Raw genomic sequence first — 17,139 nt, 5'->3', positions numbered from 1 at the left:
AGCATAAGATTTTATTCTAACTGATAGTGGCACCTGGTGGCCGAGGTTGGTACAACATACTAACTGTTAGCTTGCAAGAAAAAAAAAATATCATGAGTTTCCTCTTGAGGAGAAAATATGTTCATAGAGAAAAAAAAAATTCAGAGAGAAAAGAATTAGGCTCATAGGCTCAGGAAGGCACTAAGACACCTAAAACATCTTGCGGTTCAGGGCTTCCGTAGAGATGCATAGAGTTACAGAGTAAGAAGTTTACACAAGTGATGAGTCTATAAGTAAATGCATGTACTCACCAGCAGGGAGAGCGTTCTCCTTCTCTGCCTTGGCACCTAAAAAACAAGTATTTAAATCACAGTATTCAAAAGAGATCATAATAGCTTGAAATAAAAGCTGCCCAAACAAATTTAAATATCAAAAGACAGATAAACTGAGTCAAACTTTGTTGATTGTGATAACCGCCATGAATATTCATGAATAAAAAATACATATAAACAGTGACCCAAATTGATGGTCAAGTAACCTCTAAATCTCATATGATTTCTTTAGATGTTCATGTACACATAAAGTATTATGTAAATCATGAAAGACATCAGACTGACTGAACATATACTGTCCATCCCATGCAAACAAAGAGCGGTTACCAGCGAACACACAGTCCAACATAAATTGACTTTGACTCAGAAAAGAATCAGAACAATAAATACAACCAATTTTGGAAAACAATTTATTCTCACACAAATGCTGAACATTTGAAGATTTCAAGAATAACTTTAAAAAGAAACTAAATGACATTTGAAGGCCAAGACATCTTTGTTCAGCTTTTACCTATGTCTAGGTTAGCCTCTTGTGAGGGAAAGAAATACATCATCCCTGATTATTATTTAATTTGTTCCTGTTCAAAATCTTTTTTACTAAAGTGGCATGCAGTGAACATTAAAATGTGGCATGTGAAGGATCCGGTTCTACAATAGTTTGTAGGTTATTGGGGCACACAGAAGACAATTAGAAAGACTTAATTTGTTTTCAAGTCTGTCAATAGAACTCTGCATGTATCATAGAAACTCATTTCATCCTTATGCCCTAACCAGGCTTCTTAATAGTAGTGTAGTAGTCTCTGAAGAGGTGGGCATATTGTGAATTTATGAAAGACTAAGGGAAGTGGGGCTTTTATATCATGTCTCATGTCTCGCTGTGTTTGGTCATGCGTGCGTGCAAGAGAGAGGGAGCACTATCATCCAAGGCCGTGAGAAATGCAAAAATAATGCAAAATTATAACAAATGATACGTATATTATGATATATAATATATTACAATATAATAATTTTTTGGAATGCGCATTCTTTGCCATGGATTTTGCATAACCGCAATAGACACGATCCTTAAACACTCTTGCTGTTAACACATTTCTACTGGTATTTCGTCCACCCCGACGCAGAGCCCTGCATCCGTTTGATGGTCTTCTTATAATGTTTTAACACGTCAACAAAGTATGCAGTTTTAATACGTTTTTGCAGTCTTGCAGTGCGTGGTTATAATGTTGCAGTTATTCCAAAATCCAAGAAAAGTAAACTCACAAGCACTTGGCCATGCGACAGTCAGCGCACCTCCGCAGAATATATTTGATGCACTTCATCCCCATGCAGTTTTGTAAAGAGGCTTTGGTCGATTAAGTGACATTTCATGAAATTTTGCTACAGTTGCCAGGGTGTCAAGTCTTTGCACGGTTTTTTATATTGAGATATTGCTTATCACGTTTGCTGTGTCCGAATATCCATACTTCCCTAATATATTGTATGCCAAATACAGTATGCCAATGGAGTAGTTTGTCCGAATCCACAGTATTCAGGAAGCAGCAAACGAGAAGTACCAGGATGAACTATTATTTCCGGTGAGATTCTGAAGTGCGGATCGACTAGACACTTTACGATCCCATAATCCCTCAGGACATGAGGTGACGTCACATTCAAAATGCTGGATTTAAAAGAGCGGCGATGAATCGTGAGTCGGATGGCTCTTCTCAACTGTAAGTGCTATATATACCATGATAATTGTTCCTTGTGCTTAAATTGTGCTTTTTTAATAAAACCTGAGTGGATAGTTTTCACGGTTGTTGTTCTTACGTCATATATTCGGGTCATGAGACAATGCCCAGGTACCCCGGATGATGTATGTCCGAAATCTATTCATACTACTCACTTGCATACCTAAAAGAATGTTCTGTTTTGCCGGCAGATATGTGCGTTCTTCATCAAATATTGTACATACTGTGACAGTACGTGTTTTCAGATGCAGCAGTTGAGTTAGATGAGGAAGCTCACATGTTGTCTTACAAGTATTGCACATTTTATCGATCTTTGACCGCATCAAAGTGCATGTGGTTCCGCCCCTGTTGGTTCCATTGGTTTGAAAGTCAGATGTTTTCACATTTGAGTCTTCTTTAAATATGTGCGTGCTTGTAAGTTATTTTCCCACCGAGTGGGCTTTTTCAAGCGCAGGTTAGCCGCCTCAGGTGAGTCAAGTCCCTTCTTTTACCGGACCTTGTCGACGTGTTCATTTTGCTCATCAAAAAATGTGTGCTTAATGAGTTACACTATCTTTTATTCTGTGTGCACGTCATGTTTAGAATATATTAGGGTTATTGTAGGCTACATCATAGGCCTATTTTTTTCTATCCTATAGCAATTTATTTTACATTGTAACTGTTATTGGCTAACGTTCTTTAACAGCTGTCATATTAGATCAATGGCTAATGCATGACTGCATGTCGTGAAATACGTGCAACTTTTCAGCGCATTTGTTTCTCTCATAGATTTGGCTTAGCCCATCTGTTAATTATTTTCAACAATGTCTTGACTGATTTAATATGTTAAGTATCTTTTACTTGGTGAATTCAGTTTAGAACAGGCTATTAGGGTTGCGCTATTGGTCCTGCACTATTCATTCAGTTGTTAATAATCCTGGATTCGCTAAAGGTGAATGCGTGTTCTATATTTAATGTACAATGATGATAATTCAAGGCGAGCATGTCGCAGATAAATGCACCTTTTCAGCTGAATTTTGCTTCAGATTTGGAATAGATGAAGTATTTTAAATGGGTCGCATAAACAATTTTTTGACTGTTTTCTGAAGTTTGGTTTCTTTTTAGACTAGTCGACTCCAAAATTTAAACGTCAGTGAAATTAGTTGTTCAGCACATCCCTAATTAATAGTTGTCATTAATGTTCCTTTAATTAGGCTACTATGAAAATGTATATTACTTTATTAACACTTTATTATTACTCAATAAATATTATTGGTTAGCAAATATCCAGTCACGTCTGCAATGAACATTCTGATTGGTGGATCAGCTCAGTTGGACTGTCTGTCTTGCCAGTGCCATCAGTTGCGCTCCTGCCTACTGCTGCTCCGTGTGCGTTTAGAGAGAATCTCTGTACACTTAAAAAAAAAAAAAAAATATATATATATATATATATATATATATATATATATATATATATATATATATATATATATACTCACACACAATTCACTCAACAGTGCTGCGGCATTGCATTAGTAGATTGAAAATGTTCAAAAGAGTCAAAAGACTACTCGATGTTCTGCCGGCTATACGTATCATCATTTATTTCAGGTGGGTATACAGCATATGCCTGTGTATGCCCTAAATTACACTACTGCTTCTTAACTACCTTTACCAGTAAGAATTAAGCTTGAGCAGAAAGACTATGCTGCTTGACAAGCTTTTTTTTTTTGCTGGTACATATCATGGTTATATGTGTTAACCAGCTAGACCAGCACCAAACCAGCACTAACCAGCCTGAACCCTTATGGAAATACCTGCTAGTCTAACTGGTCCTTTCAGCAGTATACAGCAAGTAGAGCGGGGACCATTTGTGCCTGTCCTGTACTCTACCCTCTGGCCAACAGTAGGTGTAAACTGCTTTTGAAGTGTGCTAGTCTCTGACTCCACCCTCACCTTCCCTGACACTCTCCTCATGTTCAAACACAAACTTAGCTTCAGATTGACTCTAGAACTGGAGGAAGGGGGCCGTTCACTATTTAGTGTTAAAGATATGAGACACCACACTTGGCCTTGGCCCCAGGGGTCAGATTGCGTGATTGCCCTTCAGGTGGTGGTCTCTACTTGCATACTGAAGTCCCGACACATCTATTTTTGATAAGGTTTGTCTTTCACTGAGCAATCTGTTAATGGCGCTCAAGCACTTCTGGTATATCTCCTCGTCTCAGAGGAGTGGGATGCAGAAATCCAGCAAGTTATAAATGCTTTTCCTGCCTAAGGATGTAAGGACCAGGCTGAGAGGTCCACCCATAAAAGGACACAGCACCGGGTCACCAGATAGCTGTATGTCACGTCTACACAAACAAGCACCTGAAACAACTCTGAATTCTACTGTGAAATGCTCAAGTGTTCTGAGCAACAATTAACATACCCATGATAAATGGGTCTGGCTGCATTAATTCGCCCGGCTCCAAGATTTAGTCTGCAGTTATAAAATTTTTTACAAAATCTTTGCTGAGTTGGAGAATCACTGTCAGCTTATATTAAAATGGCACTTTCCTCTTAAATTCATTGCTAACATCACTGCAATGGTGCACATGTGGCATGATGTCACTATGGAAACCACTCTAACTCTCATGCTCTCATCTGTTGAACTGAGGAAAACATCTATGAATCATCTTTTATTTCCTTGGCCTCCTACACTGCAGAAAAGACCAGCTTACACAAGTATGAATTTGGTGACACCAGCACACCATCATCCAAAACACAACATACAGCATGCTTGATATGTTCATCTTTGAACAGAGTACATTTAGACTGATTTGCTTTCTGCAAAAACAATGGCCTTTAAAGCAAGTTCATCATGGGTGTTTCTTCAACTTTGCGCACTTTTGGCACTGTGTATTCTAAAATGAAAGATCTCATTAAAAAAATGTTTACACTTTCACTAAATAATTTTTTATTTGGCTCCTTCTAACAAAGGAGATTTAAGTCATTCTTTTTTTTATTTATTTATTTATTTTTTTTAATAAAAATTCCTAAAAAATCTTAAATCAGTATTGTGTTCAATATAATTCCATGTGGAAATGAGGGTGATGGAAATGATATTTTTTACATTTTTGAAAAAACGTATTAAGTGACATATGTGGCTGCATAGGGCTCCCTACTACAGGCTCAGTATAGCCAAATAATTATTTGCAATAAGTGTAAATAGCACTGGGCACACAGCCCAGATCTATGCATGCCAATAGTCCGATGGAACCTATATAAAAGGCATTTGAGAAGTACCAAAAATAAATGATGAAGGTCTGGTAAAAAGTTTGCAATTCAGTGTTAATGAGACATTAATTTAACAAAAATATAAAAGTTATTTTAATAAACATTATCATCCATCGGGACATGAAAGTGCCCAAAGTTGAAGAAACATTCACTTTGATGAGATAATTTCCCTCTGACATATGTCCCTAAATAGGACTGATGCTATAATGAGGCAGACAAATTTTTCTGACAATTTCTTGCTACCTAAATTCTCTAAAGGCTCCTGGTCTCCTACTATGCCATTTCACCCCTGGGACTTCTCTGATTACCAGTCATCAGCACTCTCCGTCATTCAAGTCTTGGTTTCTGTCACTGCTACACAGTGCTAAAACTTAATAGACACACTATCGCTACACAAAATATACAAATATACTCTATACAAAAATGTGGATTTAACCAACTTCACAAAAAATTTTCTTACACCTTTCCCACTGTTTTGTCTCTAAGAGAGATGAAAAGAGACAGAGTTTTAGAGAAAGAGAGAGAGAGGGACAGAAAATAAGCCAGAGAACCAGACAGAGATTATATAGTAAGTGAGATGAACCAAATTTAACGTGGTCATGTTAATTAGCACAGAGAAAACTCAAAAATCTATGAGTACATTTCATAAACATCATACAAGTAAAGTGAAAATGAGTGGTCTAATACCCTCTCCTCTCCTATGCCACTCTCCTTCAATAATGTGAATACATTTCCATAAATACATCCTCTATGACTGCATATCTCTCCATCTTCATGTACAATTCTATATTAAGGCTGGAGGATATTTAAAGTTTTCTACCCTATTTGTTTCTGTCAAATCCAAACATGGAAGGTCTGATATAGCTAATCCATAATATCCATAACTGTTTCAGAGATGCAAATCTCTGTGGGTCATGCTGCTATTCTGAAGCCTAGAAAAACCTGAAATTCTGAAAAGGCGTGAAATCGAGATCAGAGTGAAATACCAGTATATCTTATAGGTCGCTACACTCAGAATTTGCTCACTTCCATTACATTAGCTTACAGTTCTAGTGCTCTCCCTTCACTTTGCTGACAAATCACTCTCGCTCTCCATTCTGCTGGGTAACCTCTATGGAATGTTCACTAAGATAATCTCTTTTGACATTTACTTCACTACTCTCTGTATTCTTCTTACAATGCTGCTTATGCAGCTAACTGAATTTTAACAGGAAAAAGCCCTCTTTGAACCGTAAGCTTTCCAGCCAATCAAAATAAAGAGATGATCGAAGACTATTCAAGTCAAGTTTTGACTGCCTAAAGTAACACCTGAGTTCTACAATTTTAAGAACGATAGGCCAATGGGGAAAGACAAACGTTGCCAATGTTGTCAAGGCTCTCAGACACATCTTTGGATGTGATAACTGGAAGCAGGGGCCCCAAAGCCCTAACTCTTTTTGAGCCTGAGTTATCATGTCTACCCACACCACCCTGCGTTAATGTAATGCCTTAGCATACCACCATATAGTATGTACTTCAAATGCACTTCGACTTGTCACATACAGTGTTATACAAACAGAATTTGAAAGGACTGTCAGAGTGTTTAGAGTCAGGCTCAGGTGTTTGGAGTGTGATCTCCAGTGCTCAAAAATGTAGCCTACTATAAATTATCATATACTGCCAATCCAATCGAAAATGGGCCTTATATTCTGGGACTGATGGCAATTTTTAAATGTTTAAAATATATTAATATCAAAAGATGCAAATAAAATGAATAATATTCAAAATGTCAAACTGCACTGGAGGCTTGGTCAGGGTCTCATAACTCAATGTATTTGTCTGGGTCCCAAAAATTCTTGGTCTAGATCTGGGTCTCGGCTTACAGACGAGACCGCAGTCAATTTCCAACATACTAAAAGTGATAATTACCTCAACCAGAGGTGTCTTTACCATTACAGAGATCTGCGAGAATTTTATGGATCTGAAAAGTTACTTAAAAGTGTCTCAGTATCTGAAATGAACGCTGCAATAAATTCAAAATGTTCTCGATTTCAGTACATTAAAATGGACAGCCTGGTTACTGGAGTGACAGCTCATGGTCTGGATCTCAGTACTGGGGTTAGCTCTTGGTCTGGATCTGGGCATCGAGGAGTCTAGTCTTGAACTGGGTCTGGATCTAAGTCTTAGGGTTAGGTCTGGATCTGGGCCTTTGAGTTCTGGTATTGGTCTGGGGCTTGGAGGGTCTAATCTAGCTCTTACTCTGATATCTAACAAATAAAATAAATGAATTAAATTTATAATATCTGAATTTTCAGAATATAAAGAAAATTCTTATTGGAACAGACTAGTGATATTTATAGTATTTCTAATTTTTTACAACAGAAAATATGTTTTTTCCCCTCAGGCTTCATTCAACAGGAGATCCAGATTGAAGGCATCTATTTTTACAAGCGGGTGTGTGATGGAGTATCATTGGCATTAGAAGCATCTGGAGTGGATACAAGTGTGGGGAGGGTCGGCCACAGATGATGAAGTTTCCCTTTTTTATGAGGATGGTGAGAGTGATTCTTTTGGCAGTGAGAGGAAACATTTAAGAGACATCCTGCAATATCTATCAGTCTCTCACTCTGCATGACAGTAGTGATGATTTGAGTTATGGATTTGAATCGTAAATATCTCTTTCCTACATATATATAAAAGGAAAGATGAGGTGGTGAAGCTAAAGATGAAGATTAGAGAGAGAGGAGACCGTGACTTTGCAGAAAGTGGTATTTGCATAGTTTAATAGTGTGTGTACAATATTTGATCACAACTTCATTACATAGGCAAAACAATAAAAATAAATTGGTTGCTATGGGTCATGCTAATAATGTAACTGTAATATATATGAATAGTTAGGTCATGTCTACCAGGGCTGCCACTGGCTAAATTGATGCCCTACGCAGAGCTGCACAATCGTCAGACGTATAACGAATAACTTGCGAGGAAGGTCAGCCAGTGGAGTTTATGGTGCCCCCTAGGGTGAGATGGTGCCCCCAAGAGAATTGGTGCCCTACGCAGACTTCGTAATATGCGTATAGGGAGTGGTGGTACTGATGTTTGTACTAATACTTTTTGGTTGTCAACGTATTGATTTCACAGGCTGATCACACTGTGAATTTGGCAACAGTAGGTCGATAATTCTGCTGCTGAAATCGTTCTGCGCTTACCAAAATTCAAATTACAAGTGTTGTTGACCATATGGGCATGTTTCAGTTTCCAGGTAAAATGTCTACAGAGTGGCACCAGAAAATTTTCTAGTAGTAAATTATGTAAAACAGTCAACAGAAATGCCCATTTTTATTAACTCTAACCCAAACCCTAAACTTAAAGGAATAGTTCACCCAAAAATAAAAATTCTCTCATTATTCACTTACCCTGATGCCATCCCAGATGTGTATGACTTTATTTTTTTACACAAACTGATTTGCTTCAGAAGACATTCATTATCAACTGGAGTCATGTGGATTACTTTTATGGTGCCTAAATATGACTTTTGGACCATTAAAGTGCTGGCACCTGTGTACTTGCATTATAAGGACCTGAAAGAACTCTATTTTCTTCTAAAAATCTTAATTTGTGTTCTGCTGAAGAAAGACACATTTGGGATGGCATCAGGATAAGTGAATAATTCAAGAAGTTTCATTTTTGGGTGAACTATTCCTTTAACCATCAATGCAGTAAAAAAAAAAAAAATGTATGCGAAAATTCAACCTCTGAATCACTCTTACCATTGTTTATGTGAAAACAATTACTTCCTGGTTTCCATGGGAACAGAACACGAGTCTCAGAAGTTGCTTGAGTGCAAACATGCAATCAGCAGCATTAGAGGGAAATGTGTTTACACTTTAATTGATGCAGAAATGTCTGATGGGGGATGGTTCTTGTCAGTTATTTGACTGAATAGGGTTGATTCACTTTTTGAAGCAACATGTAAATTTCCCAAGTTATCATGTTGGACAATCCTGCTCATGCAGATCTATCTTCCTGCAGAGTTTAGATCCAACTAACTTATATCCAATCAAACACTCATGAACCAGCTAATCATTTTGATTTTAGATCTCTAGGAACGGAAGCACTGCTGGTGTATGGAATAATCAACAGCAGTTATTAATATGATTAGGTCATGCAGTACATATCACATTAGTGTCAAGCTATAGGACATAACCCAGAATATTTCAAATGTGAGTGCTCATCTGAGTGTGATCCATCATGACGGAGATGCATGCAGAAGAAAGCATTGTGATGTTGATGGTATGAGATCATGCTACACTAGCCCAGCTGGAAATGAGACACTGAATGCTAAGACATTGATCCCTCCCTGCTAATGCATGTGTGTACATAGGTCAGGTTTTGCCTACATTGATCCAAAAGGGTAGTAAAACCAAAAATCACTTAAATTGGGAAACTAACAAGTACAAACACTTAATAAACATAGTAAATAAAATCTTAACAAAAATCGAAAAATGCTAAAAGGTTTCTATAAATATCGGTAAATATAGGTTTCTATATCTTATTTAGCCCCGCCCCTTTTCCGCGCTCCGCTCTTCTGCATTTTGTCATCTAAATTCCTGTTTGTATTGAAGCTTCTGAGAAGAGTCGATCACAATGGATTACGTGTGGGAGCACAGAAAGTATTTTTAAGAGTTGATTGTGTGAGTCTACACCACCCCTTTATTACATGAAAATGGTCGTGAGGTGTTTTTTTTTTTTTTTTTTGTCACTGTAAATGTTCATTTTTTCCGACACCTGCGGAGTTAAATTGGACTTGGCAGATCACATTCAGACAGCTATGACACACTACACCTTTTAATGATACAAGCATTTAATTGTCATACTTATAATTCTGATTCATTTTTATGTTTCAGCTTGTAAATAATTTGTGTTAAAATGTGTAGTTGACATGAAATTTCCAACAGTGTCAGCTTGTATTATTACACATGCAAGTTCATAACATTAAAGACAATTTTGATTGTACTTTTTAAAATTAATTTGTCTTCCTACATTTTTAAGATGTGATTAAAATTGTTGTAAACTGAATATATAAAAAAACATACACTTTCACATGTATACAGTATGTGTGTATGTGTGTGCATAAATATAGCTGCTCCCCTTCCCGTCCCGATTTAACACTCAAAAAATCTGCTCACCTTAACTATAACGCGATGGGTGAATGACATGAGAAGATGGTCAGAGGTGTCAAACAGAGATATTTTTAATGACTTTGTGTTTTCTTTCAGTTTCATGAGCACAGAGGCATATCAGTACGTCCACAGTATAAAGGTAGGATCTTGTGTATTTATGAAAGAAGTACTTTTGTTTTAAAATCTCCCTGCTCTGTTTCCAGTCGTTATGACATCCCCTGAACACTTTAAAATCCTCATGATTTCTTCTGACAACTCTATTATCTGTAAATCAACTTCACTTGCTAATTACACTTATTAAGCCGGCATCACACTAGCCAATTTTTCTAGCAATTTTCAGGTGTAACCTTCATTTACATAATATATAGTAGCTTGGAATAGCATCTGCCAGTGGGAAGTCATTAATCTCTTCACTGACAGGTCTCTCTGCTGAGTAAATGGTTCCAGCAACTGGAAAAGCACATCAAACATGACAGAAAAAATCATTCTGTCGCAGGGGCGGGCTTGTGTTTAACGAATAAGCTTCTTTTTTTACTGAAGAACTGACGAGACGTCATGTTGATCTGAAAGTTTTCATCAGGGATCGCACTCAGATGCATATGGAGGTCTAAACAAAGGTTTGGGAGGAGCTTGTCAAGTTGGTCCTCTCAATCATAAAACAATCACGTACAGGTATAAGGTGCTGCTTACCTCACTCCCATGACGATTCTTCTGGCATCCCTCCACCACCCCTACACCTCCTTGATTATTAACCCTAACTAACTTTATTTAGGTTGTCCTTGAGCCGAGCCCCATGCTCAAGCCCCTCAAGATCGAACCCTCGAACCCTCGAACCCAAGCCAAATTGGTTTATCCTTAACGATCTGATTACCATTTCCACTTCAGGGGCTAGGTGGACATGCAAACTCATGACTGTAATCCTTAGTGATTCTGTCACCAAGCGTTTTTTCCTGGAGTTCCCCTACACTAAAATGACTAATAAAATCAGAAAGTAGTTTGTTTTTACAGAAAGTAATTTCTTTACTCACTGACAGCTGCATAAGGACATATGCTTTCTACGGCAATCCCCGAGGGGATAAATACACAATCACACACTTTCACAAGTTAAGGTCCATGAATCGCATCCTAAATTACTTTATATCAAATGTCACCCCTTCACCATTTTGTAGCACAAGTGTGTCATACCTCCGACTGAAGAGAGTGAGTCGGCTAGTGTGATGCTGGCTTTACATGGACTTTTTTCCAGCTACCATTCAATATCAATGCACAAGTTGACAGCACACATCCTTGTGTCCCTATTACTGTTCTATCATTACAGAGTATCCATTATCATAGAGCAAAATGCAGGGACACACCCATCTCCAAACACTTTTCCACTGTCAACATGCCCATTTGTAAATGCAAGCAGCTCAAGGCCATGAGGCTATTCTGGAACCTGTTTATTAAGGAATCGTGCTCTCTGCCAGTGACTACAGATTCAGGAGATCCAGTCAGACATTATCTTGACATGTCTCCACTCACTGCAAAGAGGGTTGTGTGTGTGCAGTGGTAGTGGGATTTAAATGGAGGGTGGTAAATGTGATCTTTAAGAAGCAATGAACTAAAAGAGGAGCGTTGTGTGTGGTCTCATAAGGGTGAAGGTGGGGTGAATGAGAGAAAGATAGAGTTGTAGTTGTGAGGCAACTGGTTACGGCCATATAGAAGGTGGCAGTTATTTGACACTGGTGATGTCATGCTCTCAGACTGGACCCTACACGGTGAGACATGAGCCGAGTGTCATGGGGCTGAGTTAGAAGGAAAAACTGAATCATAGCAGAGATAATGAAGACAGGTCAGATCTCAAGAAGGGATGGTAACACAACACGACATCACGAAGACACTGATCTGACCTTCTGTCTCTGAGTGGGTCATTCTCTGGAAATAGTGCAGAAGTCGGAATGTTGTTTCCGAGACTTCCAGTACCCTACGATCAGCCACATTATTCCGACTTACCAACCAGCGCTATTTCCCATCAGACATTTTTGCATCTGCCCCTTTGTGTTTACCTTCCTTTGTGGTGCAACCGGAAGCACATTGCTTCAGCAACTTGGGAGACCCAGGTTCTGATCCCTTATTGAAACTAGGAAGTAATTGCATTCACGTAATCAGTGCAAGCAAACCAAGTGCAATTTGGAGGTTGTATTTTTCCATTAAACATAAACAAAATTCTCCAATGATGGTTAGGTTTTGGTTTGGGGGTTGGGTTGGGTTGGGGTAAATTGATCAAATATGCATTCCTCTTCACTGTATTACAGACAATTGAGCTCACACGTGCCCATACGGCCAACAAAACATACCGCTTTGGCCACTGGGGACAGTGTTTCGAATTTTGGTATTCAAAGATCGATTTTACCTAAAGAAAAGTCAACCGTAAAATAATGCTTTTTATAGGAATATTAGCCCATTTGCATGTCTCTATTCAGTACCATTACATTTAATGGGTTATGTAGAATAAAACAAAATCCAATTCTATTTTGCTTTTATTGAAATTTAAATATCATGCTTCAAATAAAAAAAATCTTATATAAAATATATTCTTATGAAAGAAATATCAAATAAAATATCAATAAAATTTCACTATCTATGAAGATTTTTCTAAAATGCTTTATGGATTATTATTTTTCTTTTTTAATGTTTGATCTTTCGGATGCATTTTGCAAGAGGGACATCATATTTTTGATCAGTGGTAACCTTATAACCATAAACCATATATGTAATGTATGCAACGCATAGGGGCGCCATATAAAAGGGGGCACCGGCGGCACACTAAAGGGGGCGCAATCGGAAACCCAACCCAAACCTTTCTATTCTTAATAGAAAGTATTTAATATGCAGAGGTAACTGTAAGAAAGCCATTCATTGGTTGATTTCCTCGAAAACTGTAAACACTGCGTTTCTGTTGCGCTATGAAAATTGCTCTGTTTGTTTTGAAACGGGACTATCTCTTTGTTTCACCAACAGCAGACAGGGGGCGTATTCAGAAAGCTGTTTTGAAAACAAAGTTTATTTTTGCAATTCCGTTTGGTGGCACTAGTGTTTAGAAATAACGTTAGCTTTAAGAAATCAAAAAGGCCATATTGTAGAACCTCAGTCAGATACACAACATCCATATGATGATGCGCACATGATATGCACATATGATGCTAATGATTCCACTGTGATGTCAGGTATACCATTCACTCATCTTAAAAAATCCACAGGTGAATCACAACATTATAAACTTTGATTTGAAGCAAAAAAGTATTTGATAATCAAACAATAAGTCAGTGGTACAAGACTGTGTAGGAGGGGTGGTGATCGTGAATGAGAATGCCTCTGAAGTTGTAGATCGGGTGGGCCTCGTGCCGCCCTCCACAAGATGCCGCCCTGGACAACTGCCCATGTCGCCCATGCCTAAATCCCCCACTGTTCACACTGAACTGCACAGTCAAAATCCTCAAGTAAAACTGAATTGTTACCAAAAACAATTTGCTTCTGCCATGACCTGCTCCTAACTCAGAAAGTCGGGACTCTAAGAAAATCCAGAGTTTCCCACTCATAATTACGACTTTGAGATGCCTTTCATGTGCACCATCTTATCAGTGTATTTCCCCCCTCAGGTTCAGGGTAGTGTAGTTCTTCACCGGGAATTTCACTATTAAACACAATTTTTAAAAAGTTACATTGAAATAATGAGGACTGGTCACTTAGCATATACCATTGATTAACAACATTAACAACAGATTAATTTTCTACCTTAAAATGGAGTTGACTTGTTTTGAGAAGATAAATGTACAGTATTTGCCACTGGTTGATAATTACTAATGATGATTAAAGTAGTCATCACCAAGATATATAATTCAAACTGATGGGTATCAAGGTATAAAGTATCTCCTCAGTTTGTTAGCATAGCCTCGTTTACATCCAGTGTTGCTGCCAAAACTCAGCAGAAACCTGACCTCTCACTGCTGTGGCTGCCAACCCAACCTATAAAATGAATCTTTCACCACCTGTCAGAACTGAGGTAGTCTCACCATTCCCTTACGAAGAGTTATACAGTCATTCAGACCCTTGATTTACATCTCAACCATACATAACAATATTTCTCAGCATTAGTACATAGAACAAAAAGATTGAAGAATGTGACCTGGATTATATCATTGACATTGTCATTCAGATGCACAAATGAAATTACTAATGTACATAACAAAGCATCAGCTAAATTGAGTTTGAGCCAGACTCTCTAGGATACCACCAGTTAGAGCAATTCTTCTATGAAAGTGATACACTATATAAACTGACAAAGAGAACAAACAGTGGTGATTAAGATATACCGTAGTATTAAATGTATAGTCGATACTAAAAAATTAATTTAAGGGGCTTACCTGGCTTCTTTGGTTCAGGCATGGCGTTTTGTCATATGTCAGACAGCCTAACTTCTCTTTCTCCCACACTTTATTCATCTGTCCCCATTTCCTTCTTCATCCCTTTTTATTCCCTCCTCCCTTGGCAAGCATGTCGTCCCCATCCTTGAGAAAGATTGCGGAGGGTGGGTGACAAGATAGAGATGGAAAAGAAAGCTAGAGGGAGGGAGAGTCACAGAATGAGTGGCACTTGATATCTTAAGGGAATACAACTTGGAAAGGAGGAGCAGATGAAAAATAGAGACAGGAGTGAAAGAGGTTTACACTGAAACTGACAAAGTGTCTCTAATTGGTTATCTTGTTAAAGTGTGAACCAAGCCATTAGCTAATGGGCTGATATACTGATAGACATATTGATTGAGGTGCTTGTCACTTGTGATCACCTACAATATGATTTCAAACTGAGAAATATGGAGACATTTCGAGAACAGAATCAGGCTGAAATGCTGTCACTAATGTCAGAGGTTAAGTTTATTTGAGAGCTTGAACCTTTGACTTCACAGCTCTGAAAGATCTCTAACTAGCACTATCTTTCAAGAAATGTGTGCTGACATGGAAACCTGCTCTTTCATTAGGCCTATCTCGTAGGTTTTTACAGGCCAAGGTATGAATGCAGGAAGTTCAGTGATGCTCTATTAAGCATGACACACCAATAAACGCTCTTTTGAACTTTAATCGGGGAGAGAGAAAACTGGGCAGAGACTGAGCTATTTATAGTGAGTGCAACTTAAGAGGCAAGTGTCAGAGAGAGAAAGAAAGAGAGAGAGAAATTACAGTGGAGACAGAAGAGAGACTTGACAAACATACAAGAAGGCAACAGCCAGGAAATAAGATACTTTATCAAGTGCTAACTTAATCTGTTTGATTCAATTAGAACTTCAGATATGGGTTTGGTAAAGAAATGACAGTCATAAGTAAATGTAGAACAACTGCAGAACTACTGGACAGACTACAACTTGTTCCATCATGAAATATAAGCATACAATAACACTATTTTGTAATAAAATGTCAAAGCACAAATCTTATGACACACACACACACATGCACATGCCTTCATGCTTGTGAGATGGCTAATTATGGTTATGGAGGAGTGTGTGGCTGTACTATTGTTTGAGAGCGTGCTGACAGATCAATGGAATAGATATTAATTTCAAAGTAAGAATGTCTTGGAAATCACATGGCCTGCATTCATGCGGAACCTTAGCCCTCCTGCTGAAATGGTCCATTCATCATACACACTCTCTCATAGGGATGTGTTCAGTTATGGAAATGCTAATACTCTATGCTGTATCACTTACCCCAGAGTTATTTGATTAATGTAATGGAAAGGGTGTGTGTGAGTGTGTATTTGTTTTTCTTTTGCCTTGGTTCTTAATGGTAGTTCATAAGTGCCTTAATGCCTTACTGTGTGGAGCAGGTACTGTATCGATTGGAGAGAAAGGGAGTAAGATAATCATTGACTTTGATATACAGAGCAATAGAAAAACGGTGTACTAGTGTAATTGATAGTAATTGATCTCAGCAATTGATCGTTCTGTGACAGTGGTGGCTATTATCTTATTGACCGTTTGTAATTAATTTCCAACAACGACAGTTATTCAGGAAAACTAGCAAGTTCTCAGGTGGTGTGGGGACATTACAAAACTTGTGTAGACATAAAAGTAATTTCTGTAATGACTTAAACCATATAACATTGTATTACATTCATGAATTACACAAGGAAAACATAACTATGAAATGAATAACAAAAAGTGAACTTTAGCGTGCACAAATCGACATAAGTTGCCAGGCTCTGCAGAATGACAGTAAGATTTTAGAACAATGTGGCTGGCTCTCATTGCGAAGTGAGAAAAATGTCATCCTCAATCAGTTAAGCCTTTGACTTTTGACATTTGTCTTGGCCGGCATATCCTGTGTTACTAAACTGCTCTCTAGCATCCAACTGCTATTGCAAATTCTTCACCCAGGGTATCTTCAGGTTTGTAGGAACGAAATGTAAGAATTTTTAAGGCCAAATAAAAGAAAAATCTGAGACCAATTTTGCAATGAAAAATTTACATTCAAGTCATTTATATTTTTATAGTGCTTTTCACAACACAGATTGTTTCAAAGCAGCTTTCCAGAAAATTATGCTTTAACAGAAATTGAAGCTTTAATATCTTTAATGTCTTAGAATCATAATTGTACGGTTTGATAAAAACGTGATTGTAAATTGTGCCTTAAAATGAATAATTAAATA

At 37.8% G+C, this 17,139-nt stretch overlaps 1 protein-coding gene across 1 annotated transcript in view; it reads right to left on the bottom strand.

The window, feature by feature from the left end:
• Positions 1-17,139, bottom strand: part of LOC127451964 (myosin-binding protein C, fast-type-like) — a 53,500-nt gene that overhangs the window by 33,767 nt on the left and 2,594 nt on the right. Inside the window, exons 2-3 of the mRNA XM_051717061.1 lie at positions 14,862-15,056; positions 291-326 (exon numbers count right to left, since the gene is read on the bottom strand). Coding sequence (XP_051573021.1) covers positions 291-326; positions 14,862-14,883 — 58 coding nt within the window. The 5' untranslated portion in view covers positions 14,884-15,056. The remainder of the gene's footprint in view (positions 1-290; positions 327-14,861; positions 15,057-17,139) is intronic.

Source organism: Myxocyprinus asiaticus, chromosome 14 (genome assembly GCF_019703515.2).
Source record: "Myxocyprinus asiaticus isolate MX2 ecotype Aquarium Trade chromosome 14, UBuf_Myxa_2, whole genome shotgun sequence".
Taxonomy (NCBI): domain Eukaryota; kingdom Metazoa; phylum Chordata; class Actinopteri; order Cypriniformes; family Catostomidae; genus Myxocyprinus; species Myxocyprinus asiaticus.
This window is presented reverse-complemented; position numbering and strand designations above follow the sequence as displayed.